Here is a 17,049-nt window from a genome sequence, read left to right as displayed (position 1 = left end):
TTAAGCATGAGATCAGTGCTAATTTCTAAGCCTCCATCACTCTGCTCTCAAGAAAAAAAAAGTAAAACTGTTGTTTTAAAATACATTAATGCTGTTTCTCCCTCAGAGTCCACTAAAGAAATCACTGTTCAGATCAGGTTCACAGTGATACTTAGACTAGATTTGGATCTAATAAAATTCCTCCTCCTGAAAATAAATCACTTCTTGTTTGTAGATATTGCAGTAAAGGAAAAAAATTTTAAAGTCAAGCATGCGTTTTCATCTGCAGAACAGCTTGACAGCTACTTCTATGCCTGAGTCAGTGTAGGCTTCCGTGAATACGAGTGTGTAGTAGGGTCCACGTATTAGTGAACTAGTTGGCAGAGCTACTGAGAGGCAGTTTGCAGGACATTTCTGAGGAACAGATCACGGCAACTTTGTCATTTCAGAAATTTGCTCTCCAGGTTTAAACCAGGTCTGAGGGTCAAACTAAGTAGTCAAACACTGGAGACTAATGGGGCAGAAGAAAGTGATAGAGCTTAATGCCCTGTAGAAAGAGAAAGTGTGCCTCTTTCCAGTGTAGCCACTATGTTAAAACCCCAATGCTGAAGCAGGTGCCTCCAGATGCCGACACCATCAATTCTTATTTATATGGGCTTGGGCAATTTACTTAATGTGATGGATGAGAGATTGTAACAACAACAGCAAAGAAAGGCTACAAATTTCTTCTATTACTGCCTGCAACCCCCAGCCTTTGCAATGTGACTTTGCCACTTCTCTCACCAAGTGGAGGAACCTCTATTTCCCCATTCTTTGAATCTGGGTCCGTGATGTGACTTGCTTTATCATAGAAGTGACATTTATACAACTTCCAATCCTGGGTCTCCAGGGCTTTTGAAGCTTCTGCTTTCATTCTCTTGAAATGTGGTGCCTCCGTGTAAAGGAAATCACGTGGCACAGAGATAACCTGTCTCTGCTAAGGTCCTCTAAAACAGTGAGCTTCCATCAAACCACCAGATGAATGTAGTCTCATGAGTGACCACAGATGAGACTAGCAAAAGAACTGCCCAGTTGAGTCCAGCCAAAATTGCTAACCTGCTGATCACGAGCAAGTCAAACAGTAGTCTTGTTAATCTACCAGGTTTTGAGTAGTTTGTTATACAGAATAGATAACTGATACACTAAATCCATCTCTTGGTGCCTCCATTTTCTTCTCTGTAAAATGGGGATAATAATACTTGTCCCAGAGAGAACTCTATATTGAGAGTTTGGTATTCATTTCAATAGTATAATTCCCACTTTTCTCCACAGTACGGAGTGAGGCTCTAGCACCAGAATTGCCCAGATCCCAGCAAACTTCTGCCAGCATCATGGGAAAGTCAAAGGACAGCAGTCATGAAACTAAGGTCATTGACTCACAGTGGCCATCACTCTGGTGGTCCAATTAAGGTGCTCTGATGCACATTGTCACACCATGAGCTGGACAGCAAGCAAGTTATGTCCACAAGGTAATTGGTGGTGCATGTTCATAATCAAGGGAGGTTCAGTTGGGGAGGGATGGGGACTGTGGTACAAAGAGGCTGAGGGAACTGAAGGTCCTGCATTACAAGAGGGAGGCACGAGGCAGTGGGACAGCTTTGTATTAACGCTGGCATGGCCACACCGTGCCTGCAGTCCGGACTGGCCTGGAAAGACATAAGAGCTTTGCAAGGAATTACAAAATCTACAATAGCCCTGGCAAATTTTTTACCACTTAATTCTCCTCGAGGGATGTATTATTGCTTCTGAAATAAAAGAAATCAAGCACTCTTTTTGTTTTCTGAATGCAAATGATTAGCTTGGATTTTCACATTTGCGAATAAAATAAGTATTTTCATGGTAATTATTCAAGATTTTAGTAACAAAAATAAACTATCAATGGACATGATTACCTGAGATTGTTTTGTATAAATGAGTATCATATGTATCTGAGATATTACTAATGTACATACAGTCTTTTTTTAACTCAATCACCCTTATTGGCCATACATCTATTCTACACACAAATGTACCTAACATTTAAAAAAAATTTCTTGAGGCAACATTGGTTTATAACATTGTAAGTTTCATGTGTACAATATTATATTTCAATTTCTGTATACCCTACAGTGTGCTCACCCCTAAAAGCTTAGTTTCCATCCATCACCATAGAGTTGACTCCCTTGACCCATTTTGCCCTCCCTGCTTCCCCTTGGTAACCACTACTCTGTCCTCTGTATCTACGTGTTTGTTTTGGTTTAGTTTGATTTGTTGATTAATACTTCACAGCTGTGAATAACAATCTGTTTCTTTCTATTGGGTCCCCTCTAAGTGCCAGGTCCTTTCCACGTGGGGTCATTCATTCTCACAGCAGCCCTGTAAGGTGGGCATAGGTTTTCTCAAGCTTACAGATGAGGGAATTAGAGCAAAGAGAAATTAAATAATTGTCCCAACACCAAACACAGTGTTTACCAACCTGTAATGTCTGCAGGTATCTCAATTTCACAGGAAGTTTTTTTTTTTGAATAATGTTAATGTTTCTTCATCCGTATATTGAACGGGGCTTTCAAGTTTTACAGGTGAAAATAGGTAAATACTAGCTGCTTCATACTGAAATCCAATGGGATATCATCAGAACTGGATATGCATGAATATTTTTGTTAAAATATAGTACGATGTAGAACTTCATCTTTCTTGTAGTTTCTGGGGCTGCACTGACCACTGTGGGGCAGCAGCATCCATTATTAACTTCTTTGCTTCGTCTTCTAATGGGGGCAGATAGAGTGCAAGGAAATGTAACCTACAATCTATTTAATACAGTAAATGGTAGAACAGAGTTAGAACTAAGACTGTCTGAATTTAAAGTACATGTTCATTTTCACTGTACCAAACAATCTGACTCTTCTATTTCTCCCAGGATATGAGAACATGTTATAAGGAGACTTAATAATCTGCAATCTTTCTGGTATAAAAGGTGATGTATTTCTCAGAAACACAGCCATAGGGAGAACAAATTTAGTTTTGCATAGATAGATACAAACAATAAACACTTACTTGAGTTCTTCAACATCAATCACTAGAAATCCATAGTTTTAAGATAGGAAAAGAAGCCAGAAGTTCAGCTTCTGCTAAATCCTTTTTAGAGACAGACTAAGAAGGAACTGCCAAGATGGAGTTCCCAGAGCCAGTTCACTGACCTTTCAATAATTCCTTAGCAGAGGGAGAAGGCCTATCTCCAGCACCAGGAGAAAGCAGCTGCATGGTGGCTCAAGGAACTGAAAAGAAGCGTGTAATGGTGGTGGGAGCAACTCAGGGAGATGCCTGCATCCATTCCAGACCAGGAGAGGTCACCAGGGGAGGCTCTTCAAAACTCTGGTTGAGCTTGGTCCTGAAAAACCTAGCCCGGAGCTTATGCTCTGTGGGAGGACATCAAAGAAATCAAAGATGGAAGACGTATGTTTGGGGAGCTTATAGTTTCCATCAGTCAGACTCAGTCCAGTAGCCACAGGCAGGCAACTCTATTAAGCACGATCGTCTAACTTGCATGCCTTCCTACCTTCAGGAGAACTTCCTGTCGAGTGTCAAGCATTCCCAAACAGCAGTGTGGTGGCTAAGAGGGCACAAGTACTCCTACTGCACAGATTCTGTCAGTAAGGAGACAAGGTAAAAACACAACCAGTAAAACAAGATCAACACGGTGTCAGCTCCCTGGGTCTCTCAGCCCAAAGAAGACACCAAACCTGAATGGCCAGGTGGCCGATGGCATGAACAATGGGTGCTCTGCAGGGGAGGGCCACCCCCTCTACCCTAAAGTAAAAGCAATTTTACAGACTTACACAAAGGCCTGTAGCTGGGCCTGAAGTGGGGGCACGGTGGGAAGTCCGGTGTTCTAGTAAGATCAAACTAGGGGGATGGATGAGAAGTGGTCAGTCCCCCAGGAAACAGGGACAGAGACTTGCCTCACCATGGCTACCCACCAGGCTTTTCTCCCCCTGCTCCAGGTGTCACCAGGCATTCTGCCAAGACTCAGGTCAGATGGTGGTTAAGCCTTGCCTACCTGTCCTATAGGAAGATGTGCAAGGTTGCCAGGGTGCCGTGGTGGAGCTGTTCCTCTCATCTCCCCATAGCAACTCTACTCAATCCGAGTCATTGAAGTGGGGGTGGCCCTGGCCCTCCCCCCCTGTATTTCCCCACCAGCATGGGTACATGACTGATACTTGAGCAGAGGATTTCATAGCTTGGGCCACAGTGATGGATTCTATGGGTAAGAGAATGATGCTAAGCTGTCTGGAATTCTCCAGAGCATTTTGCAGCTACCAGGAAAGATCCTCTCTCACCTCCTGATATAAGGAGGAAATTTTTCTTTAATTTTTTTGGAAAATTTTTATTGTAAAATGTATATAACATAAAATTTGTAATTTTAAACATTTTAAGTATACAATTCACTGGCATTAATTACCTCACAATGTTGTGCAACCATCACTACTGTCTTCCAAAACATTTTCATCACCCCAAACAGAAGTCTATACCTATTAGGCAATAACTCTTTATTTCTCTTCCCCTTCAGCCCCCAAATAATGTGTAATCTACTTTCTAGCTCTATGAATTTGTCTCTTTTAGATAGGCAAACATGAATGGAATCATAAAAGTTATCGTTTTTGTGTCCGGTTTATTTCATTTAGCAGAATGTTTATTATCAGAACTTGGCTGAGCAGTATTTTATTATGTATATATAGCACACTTTGTCTATTCATTCAACTGTGATAGACGCTTGAGTTGAGACAGGGAGTTTTAAAGAAAATGTAAGCTTATAGCTCCAGGGACCATCTTTCACATACCTGACAAAAGACAGCCCAAGAATGAAACTACAATAAAGAAGGAAGTGAAGCTAGGTACAAAGGGAGACTGGCAAAGCCCTGGAGCCATTGTTGGAGGACCTGGATCCAGCTGTGCCTGAAACCATCTCTAATTCTGAGCTTCACAGTTTCTTGAGACAGAATATTCCTCTATTTCCTTTAGTTAAAGTTGGGCTATTCTACTCACAACAAGAATCCTAATAAACCAACCACTGATCAAAGAATATGCTGAGCTATGCTACAGAAAAGCAAATTTAAAAAGATTCCTTTTATTTTCCTACGTGCACAATGAAATTTTTCAAACTGTCTCATTGTTAAATCCTTTAACTGTAAAATCCTGTGCCTAAGTAGAAAGAATCTTTTATATAAATCCCATTGCTGTTACTGCCCAGCTCTGATGTCCCAAGAGAATTTAGTAATTGTCTTGATCCCCTGGCATCTTTTCTTCTCAAAGCATGTACATAATTGATTCTAGGGAGGATCACCCCCAGGTTAGCCCCAGGGCACGACTTTTTTTTAAATTTTACTTCCAAAGTGTTGTTGCTGTTGGGCCTCCCTTTCATTCATTTCTTTTATTTTTTTAAACTTCTCTACTTTAATGAGACTATTCTTTTCCCACAGCTTTCATCATGACTGTTAAAAGATTTTTTAAAAGCCCCGTAATATTGTTGATTTCACATCAGTCTCATCAAATTAAAATTCCCCCTAGGATTCTGAAGTTTCTGAAATGTTATAGAAAAGTGATGTTTTTAACCATGAATCAGATGATAAAACAGACCAGACATTCCAGTCTAATCCCCATGCTCTGAAGTTGTCTAAAGAACTGAGATCATTTCACCAAAAAATAAAATTTCAATAACTTCTTTTAGTAGCCCATTTCACAACTTATTATCTTAAAATCTCTAAAAACACACCTAAATTAGTCATGCTGAGTGCAGTGAGTGTTCTTTCTTCCCCTCCTATCCTCCCTCTGGTACGTTGGTCCTTCCTGCGGGAAAATTCTTTTTCATGCAAAACCTGATCTATTAAAAAGAGAGAAAGGCGTAGTTCTGAGGAAGCTTGGGAGCTTTGCTTAATCCTGTCACACCCACATCAGCCACTATGACTCGGGATAAAACAGACCTAAGACCTTGTTGTGGGCTGTGCTAGTTTAGAATTAAAGTTCTAGTTTCCAGGTGAGAGAATCATTCTTCCAGTCCTTCTTTGCCTATCTTAGATCCCAACATGTTCATCATTTTTGACTTCTTCCCAAATCCATTTTGAAAGACTCTGAAAAGGTCAAGGGCTTCAGTAAAGATGTGATTGGCTGCACACAATGAAAGAACTGCTTCAGAGTTCCATGTTGGACTCCATTTTATGCAACCTACTTCTGCATTTTCCAATCATTCCAACTCCAGTTGCTATTTTAAAAAAATATATAATAGCTATATTGTGCTGGTACATGTGACAGGCATTGTGCCATTTAAGTACTTTACATACATTATTTCTTTTAATCTTCAGCATTTGAACTACATCAGTGGTTCCCAACCTGGGCTACAAATTATAACCTTTTCTTTTGGGGAACTTTTGAAAATCTGATACCCAGGTATCATTCAGATCAATTAAATCAAAATCTCTAGGGGTAAGGAATCCAGCATCATTTAAAAAACTCCCCACGTGATCCTCTGGGAAGTTGAGAACCACTGGTCTAGGAGGAATTCTCATATGAGCTGATGAGGAAATTAATTTTTACATTTGACCACCCAAGCTAGTAGTCATCAAATGTGTACTTCTCCCACGGACACTGCCATTACTTAGGGTATTTTTGGAACTCTTTTTCTGGAAGAGCTTTTACTCAGTTTGTCAGCCACCATTAGAAAGTTCTTTTCACTGCCCACAGCAGGATTGCAGGGGGAGCCACGGAGCTCCGCGCACAGCTGGGAAGTCGGTTCTTTCCTCTGGCTGGAACTACACCCACAGCAGGAAGAAAGGGGCACAGAGCCCTGTGGGCTCCTAGCAAAGCCATCACTCCACTCCTCCCACAGACATTCCCCATCTCTCCTTATTAATGCTAAGAACCATAAAAGATTAGAATTAGCACTGATTTTCCACTTCCTTCTGGGAGGTCTTCAGAATTAATCCCCCCAAGCCTCAACTTCACATTTCCCTGTCACCACAAGTTCCATTCTCTTAGACCATCCCTTGGCCTTGATCCTCATACAAGCTCAACCCAATCTGACACAAATTCCCCTCCAACACTTCCACCGTGCTTGCACCACTGTGCACTCTGGAACACTAATATCAAGAAAATCCTCTGCATTCTCTATCTTCTCTTTGAATGCTTCCTTCCCCCTCTTGCTCTATGTGAAACTAGCTATTCCACAAGGGCACAGCTTTCTCAACACCTAAAATATCCAGGACACAACGGCAGATACCTAAGAAATGCTGCGTACAAGAATGACTGGTGGTACTATTAATAACAGTTTAGACCTGGGCAGAGGGACAAAATAGGGTGAGAGAGTACTGGAGGCAGGCAAGATATCCATGTGTAAATGCCTAGTCTTCAGATCAGGTGAGAGACTATGGTTTACGATAATGATTAGATACTTATTTCAGAATCATCAGCAAAGAAATGAGAGTCCTGACTATAGCCTCAATGCAAAAATGAATAATGAAAGAAAAGACATTGTATACTAGGCTTTGGCAACACACTCTTAAAAATTAAGGGTAAATGTGAGAACCATTAAAAAGCAGAGCATAAAGAAAGAGACAGAGACATAAAGATAACAAAGATGGAAAAGAGAAGTTTGTGGAAACCTAGAGAAGAAATAAGAGGTGGTATATTTATACAATGGAATACTACTCAGCCATAAAAACGACAACATAATGCCATTTGCAGCAACGTGGATGCTCCTGGAGAATGTCATTCTAAGTGAAGTAAGCCAGAAAGAGAAAGAAAAATACCATATGAGATCGCTCATATGTGGAATCTAAAACAAACAAACAAACAAACAAACAAACAAAGCTTAAGTACAAAACAGAAACAGACTCATAGATATAGAATACAAACTTGTGGTTGCCAAGGGGGCGGAGGATGGGAAGGGACAGACTGGGATTTCAAAATTGTAGAATAAATAAACAAGATTATACTGTATAGCACAGGGAGGTATGCATGGGATCTTGTGGTAGCTCACAGAGAGGAGGGTGTGATGGTGAATGTATGTATGTTCATGTATAGCTGGGGGATTCTGCTTTACACTGGAATTTGACACAAATTGTCAAATGTGATTATAAATCAATAAAAAATGTTAAAAAAAAAAAAAAGAAGAAGTTTATGGAAACATAGAGAAGAGAGCAAAGTGTTCTGGACCACTACTCAGAAGTAAAATGTATTACCTTGAATTCAGCTGGAAAAAATAGAACACATTCAGTCAGTGTATTTGGAGGAAAATGCAAGTATTGTGAAGAAAGAAATAAAAGGAGAAGAAAGAAAGACACAAAATGAAGAACAGGCTACAGATAAGGAGAGGTAAATTCCATGGCCCCAGACACACAATGGGCAAGTTCCCTGCTAGAGTCCAACCAAGTAGATCAGAGAGTAGAACAGAAACGGAATTTCCAAGGCCTGACTCTTAAATGCTATGGCAATACAACTCCATCCTCATATTAGTGATAAAAGAAAAGTCAGAAGCAAATGTTATATATCATTCTTGGGGGAAGCGAATCCCCACTCCTGCTCGCTCTATCCTGGAAGAAGTTTGAGGGGTACTGTGGGAATGAGCCAGTTGGTAGGTCGAAGATAGCCAATATTAGGGTGGTAATGCAGGGTATATGAAGGAGATTGCACATCAGCTTGCCTCGATGATGGGCAACATTTAGATGCTGAGGATCATTCGTATCTCCTTGTGAGTTGCATGTAATTCACGTAAATAAACTAAATATTTATGGATACACATTGTCTCCCCTGTTGTTCATGGTGCCATCACTATACAAAGAGGAACTCAATGGCTTTGCTCATTAGTATGCTGGGTAACAACTATGTGGGTTTTTTTTAAAGGCCTAACTTGTAGCTGCCAATTTCCATGGTGTAAATACTCTTGCCACGAGCAATTTCAAGCCGACAACATAATGTCCCCAAACAGGGAACTGGGCAGAGATGTGCACAATGCACTCTGTAAGTCAGCACACACTGACTTCAGAGAGTCAGATGCAACTAGGCTGGACTGGGGCTGGCACAGTTCACTTTAAAAAGCCCTTCAGCCATAAAAAAGAATGAAATATTGGCATTTGCAGCAACATGGATGGACCTAGAGATTATCATACTAAATGCAGTAAGTCATACGGAGAATGAAAAATATTATATGGTATCATTTATATGTGGAATCTAGAAAAAATAATACAAATGAATTTATATACAAAACAGCAAGAGACTCACAGACATAGGAAACAAACTTATGGTTACCAAAGGGGAACAGGATGAGGGAGGGGTAAATTATGAGTATCGAATTAACAGATAGACACCACCAAATAAAAAAAAAGATAAATAACAGGGATTTACAGGGAACACAGGGAACTATATTCAATATCTTATAATAACCTATAATGGAAAATAATCTGAAAAAATATAAATATGTATAACTGAATCACTATGCTGTACACTTGAAATGAATACAATACTGTAAATCCAGTATACTTCAAAAAAACTAAAAAGCCCCTCAGGAGATTCTCCGTACAACCAAGTCTGAAAAGTGGTGCTTCTCAGATTTTCATGTGCATGTGAGTCACCTAGAGACCTTATCAAAATGTAGACTCTGACTCAGAAGTCACCTTCTGTCCCTAACAAGGGAAATGAGTGGACTAAAAGAAGAAAGAAATCGTCATTTCCAGCTCTACCATTGTCAGAAACACTTTGTAGAGAAGTCACAAACTGGAGGCCCATGATTTGTGGCCAAACCCACAGAGAGGTTTTCTGTCACCCAACTGTATTTTATTTTAAAAATCTGAATTAAATGCCAACATTACAAAAATCAGGATTCCCAGGGTGGGAATTTCTCTCTGGGGAAAAAAACCATAATTAAGGCAATAGCAATGACAACAAAAGAAGATGTGCTAACCCTGGGCACACACCTGGCCTGGCCTGCAGAAATCCCACCCCTGGGAGACACCCAGTCGCCCTTCTGCCACTGTCACCTCCTGGTAGTCTTCACTGCTTGTTTATATTTCCAACCTTACTCCTGAAGGAATTTCAGGGGTGTTCATATCTTAGGATTTACAGAACTTTTAATACACCTTTTCCTCTCCAGTTGCACTAACCTACCTTTCTGTCTCATTTCCTCCCACATTCCCCACGTGTAAACTATATATTCTTGAAATGCCTTCCTTACGCAGTGTCCTTGGACTCTATTACCTTCTTTCTTTCCTTCACACTTTATTATTTTTGGGGGGGAGAAGAGGAGGTAATTAGTTTGATTTATTTAATTACTTTTTATTATTGTTGTTGTTATTATTTTAATTATTTTTAAAATTACTATACCCTCCCCCCTTCCTCCACACTTTAGGTAGACCCCCATTCCTGGAAGTACTCCATCCTTCTTTCTTTGCTGGAACCAGTCTGAATTCATCAAGATCCCCACTTCAGTGAAGCCTTCTTGACACTTAGATTGTAGTCCCTTGAACTCTCTTTTGTTCATTTATCAAGGGAGTTTTGCAATTATTACCCTCTCCTGTAAAGTACAAGTTAGTTCTCTTTGCACCACTATCTCTAGTGCCCTTTCAAGATCTCTCCTCTCCTCTGAACTTCAGCTTTGGTGTTGCTTATTCAATTTACAAGAATCTTTATTCTATAAATCTGGTCCCAGATGAACATAAGCTGTCTCCAGTTAAACACTCCTTAAAAGAATTAACACCTTACATTTTCATGGAATGATCAGTTTTTTCAAAGCACTTTTTCTAAAACACTTTATCCTCACACTAACCCCGAAATATACATAAACAATGTATTACCCTTTGTCAGCATTTAGAAGTTAAAGTGAGATGTCCACCATTTATTAGGAAAACAGAAAGTTTGAGAAAAATCTTGGCAGTGCCCACCAGAGTTCTCAGGAGGGAAGGTCCACCGTGCAGTCTTCCCCAGGCGTTGTTCTCCGATAATAAGTGCTAAAGATTTGTCTCATTCCACTTCCAAGCTTCCAGAATCCTTAGTATTTGATTGAAAAACTAAGTCTTGACATGTGGAATTAACCTATATTAATGTCAAAGTAATAATCCAGGTCTTTTGATTCCCAGTATAAAAACCCACTTTGCTGAACTACGTTCATCTTTACAAATGGCGTCATAATCAGCCAGCAATACAAACATGCTTCAGAAATCTGCCTTCACAAGCATTTAGAAATTCACTCTGTGGAGTTAGCTGCACTTGGCAACTTCAGAATGCCCAAGTGCAATGATTTCATCAGAGTGCATAAAAAGTCTGTACGTCAACTTATGACTCTGCATTATGTGTCACTTTCAAGCCAACGCTATGTACTCTGATGTTTAGTGCATTTGGGAAATTATTTACATCATAGATGAGATGGAATCAAAGATTTTAGCATCCTGATCTACTAACAATAAACTTAGTGCAAATTAATGAAAAAAAGCAACACCAGAGAGATAAATTGAAGATCTCAAAATGGTAATGATAGGGTGAAAGAAACACTTGCTGTGAGAATAAAAGTAATTTGCCAAGGGGTGGAAAACAGCAGAGCTTGAAGACAAATAATAGTTCATTTCTCTCACATTCCCTCTATATTTCCAGACACTTTATAAGAATTTTGATGTAGCCATAAGAATACACCAACCCATAAAAGCACAGGTATAACCAATGCTCCCTCCTCAAGATACATCTTAAGCATTGGTGCAAATACACTCAATGACTGCTTATGGATTACAAAGACACACTCTAGTTGTGTCTCTTTGGAAGGACTGGATCATTTGGTGAAGTGCAGTGCCAGTTTTTCTCCACACACTGCTCCCAACAATGACTCGGAACGGTTCTCTGCCATTTCTGCTCCCCTTCTAAGTAAGGAGGAGAAATTAATCTCTCCTCCTTTATCAGTCAGGACACATATTTTGTGTTCCTTCTCCCTGTGTGACTCTGTTAATGTATTTTTTAAAAAGGACAGTTCAAGATTTTTATTCTGCAAATGCATTATATTTGTTTTAAAGTTTAATATATGTGTGTGTGTGTGTACATATATATATATAAAACTTTAAAATGGGAGAATGTTGGAGCTTTAATTATTTGAAATATTTTATCTCACTGTTATTTTAAAAAATAGGGGGGAAATCCTGGTAATTATGGAAAGGGGAGCTGAAACAACTGAAGAGTGGTGCGACTTCCCATCTTGCTGCCCTGAACCTCTCCTAAGCATTTCCCTTACTTCCATCTCTAAGCGATGAGGAGAAAAACGCTGGAACAGAATCAAAGGCAGCAAAAAACTTATCTCCAAGGGTGCGCAGTTGAGAAAGTTCTAAGAAAGGGCACTGGATTCATTTGGCACCAAGAAAAATACAAGAAAGTCAGAAGAGTAGGGTATATGTTGGGGAGTGAGGGGACCTGGAAGGTTGGGGACTTAGGGGAGAAGGAGAGGGCGTGGACTCACCTCCCAGCCAGTTGTCGGAGATGTTCTGGAGCATAGTGACCGGGATGCAGAAGAAGGCGATGAGCAGGTCGCTCAGAGCCAAGGAGCAGATGAAGATGTTGGTGACGGTGCGCATGGCCTTGCTGCGGGTCACCACGTAGACCACTAGTGCATTGCCGAAGAGCGCCAGGGCGAAGATGAGCACGCCGATGAGCACGAAGGCCAGCTTGGCGCGCCCAGGCAGCTCGGGGGTGTAGACAAGCGGCCGCAGCCCGTACAGCGCGATGAACTGCTCCCGCGTCAGGTTGTGGTCCCGCAGCAGCCGGGAGAACTGCTCCGGGGTAATGTTGAGCGACTGCATGCCGCGCGCGCCCTGAGCGCCATCCACTGTCCGGGGCGAGGACTCCCGCGCCGCGCGCGAGGCGCAGGCTGCCGGGGGACAGGCCGGGACAGCCTCCGCTCCGGACTCGGGCTCGAGGGGGTGCTCCCGCTTGCACCTCCGATGTTCGGGGGAAGGAAAGCAGCGCAGGGCTCTATCCACAGTCAAGCGGCGGGAAGCCAAAGCGTGGGAGGCTATCCCATTGACCAAAACTGTTCAGGTTCAAAGTTCTCTTGCTCTTCTCTGTGGCCCTCCGGAGTGCCGGAGCACCGCGCGACGGTCCCCCCGCCTCTGGCTCCCCAGCCTTCCGGTGCGAGGACGGCGCACCCGCCCCGGAGCGGCAGAGGGTGGGGCTGGAGCTCGGCAGCGCTCCACTCACCCCCCGCTTCAGTGGCGTGGCCGCCGCCTCCGCATCCTCACGGCGAGGGAACCTCCTCCCGGGCTCCCCATTTTCTGCTTCCCACCCCCTTTCTCGTGCCCTAGGTCATGCTTACGTGTAACACTGAGTATTGGAGTTTTCCATAGTCACGATTTCTCTTCTTATGAAATAATGCGGGCCACAGCTAGCCATGGCAAAATAGGACTTTTTTTTTCTTGTATTCAAAAAGTAATTACAGCACACAGGAAATTGCCCATATAGTACAGAGAGGTCCCATGTATACTTCACCTGGTTACTCCCATTGATTACACCTTTCTTAACTATAGCACAATATAAAACCAGGAGTTCACAGTGGTACAATGAGTGTATGTAGGTCTGTGTCATTTTATCCCAAGTGTAGATTCCTCTAACCAGCACCAAAATAAGAGAGAAAACACTTCTATCACCACAAAGATCTTCCTCGGACTACTGCTTCACAATCACACCCAGCCCCTCCGCCCACCACCTCTAACCCCTGCCAATCATTAATGTATTCTCCCTCTCTATGCTTTTGACAGGTTGTATAAACAGAACCATACAGTATATGACCTTTTGATACTGATTTTTTCCCCCACTCAGCATAACGCCCTTCAGATCCATCCAAATTGTTAGGTGTATCAGTAGTTCTTTCATATTGCTGAGGACGTACCACAGTTTAACCAGTCACCCACAGTAAGATATTTTGGTTGTTTCCAGTTTGGGGTTATTACAAATAAAGCAGCTACGAAGAACAATGTACAGATTTCTGTGTGGATGTGTTTTCATTTCTCTGAGAAATGCAAGAGATTTGGTTGTTGAGTATATGGTTTGTATATTTAGGCTCTTAAGAAATTGCCAAACTACTTTTCAAAGTGGCTGTACCATTTTACATTTCCACCGGCAATATATGAGAGATTCAGCTTCACTCCTTGCAGCATTTGGTATCGTCATTGTTTTTTATTTTAGCTGTTCTACTAAGCGTGTAGTGATATCTCATTGAATCTTAACTTGCATTTCCCTAAAAGCAAATGATGTTGAATGTCTTCTGCGCTGTTTGCCATCCCAGTCTCTTCTCGGGTGAAATGTCTTCTCATATGTTTAATCCGTTTTTTAATTGAATTGTCTGGTTTATTTGCTGTTGAGTTTAAGGGTACTTTTTATATCCTTGATGTCAGCTCTTTGTCAATAGTGATTTGCAAATATCTTCTATTTACATTTAATGCAATTACTGATATGTTAGGATTCAATTCAGCCATTTTATTTATTTATTTATTTTCTGTTTGTTCCATTATTAGTTTCTCTAATTTGTTTTTCCTGCGTATGGGTTACATAACTTTTTTTTAGCATTTCATTTAGGTTTATCTACGGTGTTTTTGAGTGTATCTCTTTACATAACTATTTTCTATGAGTACTGTATGTAGTACATTAAATACACGTAACTCATCCAGTTTGCTGGTGTCAATATTACCAGACTGGGTCAAGTGTAGAAACCTTACCTCCTTTTATGTTCCTTTAACCTTCCCAAATATATTGTCTTAGATATTGCCTCTACATACATTTAAAACCACATTAGTTAGTGTTCCAATTTTAGCTTTAACTGTCATAAATAATTTAGGACACTCAAAAGGAGGAGGAAAATTTATTGTATTTATTCATATTATTACTCTTTCTATTGTTCTTTCTTCCTCCTTGATTTTCCAAGATTCTTCTTCCTATCACTTTCTTTATGTTTAGAGGGCATCCTTAACTATTCTTTTAGGATAGGTCTGCTGGCAATAAATGTTCTTAGTTTTTCCTTTATCTGAGAATACTTTGACTTCTCATTCATTCCTGAAGGATATTACTACTGGACATAGAGTTCTGGAATGTCAGGGGGTTTTTGTTGTTGTGTTTTTTGTTTGTTTTGCTTTTTTTTTCAGCACTTGAAATGGACTTTGCCACTTGCTTTTTTATGCATGGTTTCCAGTGAAATCACTATCATTCAAATTATTTTTCTCTATAGGTAAGGTGTCATTTCTCTCTTGCTGTTTTCCAGACTTTTTCATTGTCTTAGTTTTCAGAAGTTCTGTTATGATGTGTCTTGGTGTTGATTTCTTAGGGTTTATTCTATTTGGGGTTTGCTGAGCTTCTTGAACCTGTAAGTTTATGTCTTTTGCCATAAATGGGGGGAATTTTTAGCCACTATTTCTTCATATTCTTTTTCAACCCTGCCCTCTTTCTCCTCTCCTTCTGAGATTTGGATGACATGAAGGTTAAATCTTTTGTTATAGTCCCACAAGTCTGAGACTCTATTTGGGGTTTTTTAAGGGCGTAGTATGGAGTGATGAATCTATTTCCTCTGTTGTTCAGATTGGATTATTTCTATATTTCTATCTTAAAATTCACTGATTCTTTTCTCTGCCCTATCCATTCTGCTGTTGATCCCATCCATTGAGTTTTGTATTTTTGTTATTGTATTTTTCAGTTCCAAAATTTCTATTTGGTTCTTCTCTATGTCTTCTATTTCTTTGCAAAGACTTTTTTTGCTTGTTTACAATGTGTTCATAACTGCTTATTGAAGCATTTTTATGATGACTGCTTTAAAATTATTCTCAGACAATGCTAACATCTCTGCCTTCTCAGTGTTTATGTCTATTGATTGTGTTTTTTTTTTTCATTTAAGTTGAAATGTTGCTGGTTATTGATATAGTGAGTGATTTTCTAATATAACTGGAAATTTGGGATTTTATGAGAATTTGACTTTTTTATTGACCTCTGATGACAGCTCTTCAGCAGGGGAGTAGAGGATTCCACTGCATTACTGCCAGGTAGGGATAAAAGTCCAGCAATAGAAAAAATTAGAAATTTGCTTTTGGGTACTCACCTGCCCATTTTGTAACAAAAGTTTTGTTTGTTTTTTAAATTCAAGGTGACTTCTCTAGACACTAAGAAGAAAGTAATGAAATTTCATGGAAAATTATTCTCATTATACCCATCCCTCACCATTACCACCACCACTTCCTTCCAGTCTTCTACATTCAAATAATAATGTAAGTATTATAATGTACACCTACACCTGTGGACTGACTTGTGCCCCTCACTCCCACAATGTGACTATATTTGAAGATAGGGTCTTTAGGAGGTAATTAAGGTTAAGTGAGATCATAGTGTTGGGACTCTAATCCAACAGAACTGGTGACCTATTTATAAGAAGAGGGAAAAAAAAGAGGTATCTCCATGTGCATGCACCAAGGGAAGGCCACGTAAGCACACAGTGAGTAGGTGGTTAGATAATCCAGGTAAGAATATCCTGGCTTCCAGAAAAGCCAGGAAGAGAGCTCTCGTCAGAAACCAAATCAGCTAAAACTTTGATCTTGGACTTCTAGCCTCCAGAACTGTGAGAAAATGAATCTGTGTTGTGTAAGCCACACACTCTACAATATTTTGTTGTGGCAGCCTGAACAGACTAGGATACCTACATTTTTCTAACTTTGCCCCAATTCTTTCCTTAATTTTATATGCATCCTGTAGCCATTGTTCTCTATCATTAACTTTCAAGATAATACGAAAGCTGAGAAATAAAAAACTCAGAATACAAATATTCAGAAATCTACCTGCTGACCCACACCTGGTGTTGGAAATGCAGGGGTTCTCTAAGTCTAACTCTGGCATCTACCCACATATTACTGCAAACATCCAGGAATGCCGTTGTTGTAATTTTCAAAAACAATGTTGTGCTATTACATTAAAAACATCTAGCATTCCAAAAAAAGCAACGGTAAGTGAAGGGTAGCATTATAACTACTGAGAGAAGCCTAAAAAAAGAAGCTGCCCTAATGG

The 17,049-nt window shown here is 40.4% G+C and overlaps 1 protein-coding gene across 1 annotated transcript in view; it reads right to left on the bottom strand.

Moving 5' to 3' along the window:
- Window positions 1–13,283, bottom strand: part of QRFPR (pyroglutamylated RFamide peptide receptor) — a 43,427-nt gene extending 30,144 nt beyond the window's left edge. The window contains exon 1 of the mRNA XM_010952592.3: window positions 12,476–13,283. Coding sequence (XP_010950894.1) covers window positions 12,476–12,815 — 340 coding nt within the window. The 5' untranslated portion in view covers window positions 12,816–13,283. The remainder of the gene's footprint in view (window positions 1–12,475) is intronic.
- Between the last annotated feature and the right edge of the window lie 3,766 nt (window positions 13,284–17,049).

This window comes from Camelus bactrianus, chromosome 2, assembly GCF_048773025.1.
Source record: "Camelus bactrianus isolate YW-2024 breed Bactrian camel chromosome 2, ASM4877302v1, whole genome shotgun sequence".
NCBI classification, from domain to species: domain Eukaryota; kingdom Metazoa; phylum Chordata; class Mammalia; order Artiodactyla; family Camelidae; genus Camelus; species Camelus bactrianus.
Note: the sequence above shows the minus strand (reverse complement) of the source record. Positions and strands in the feature narration are given on the sequence as shown.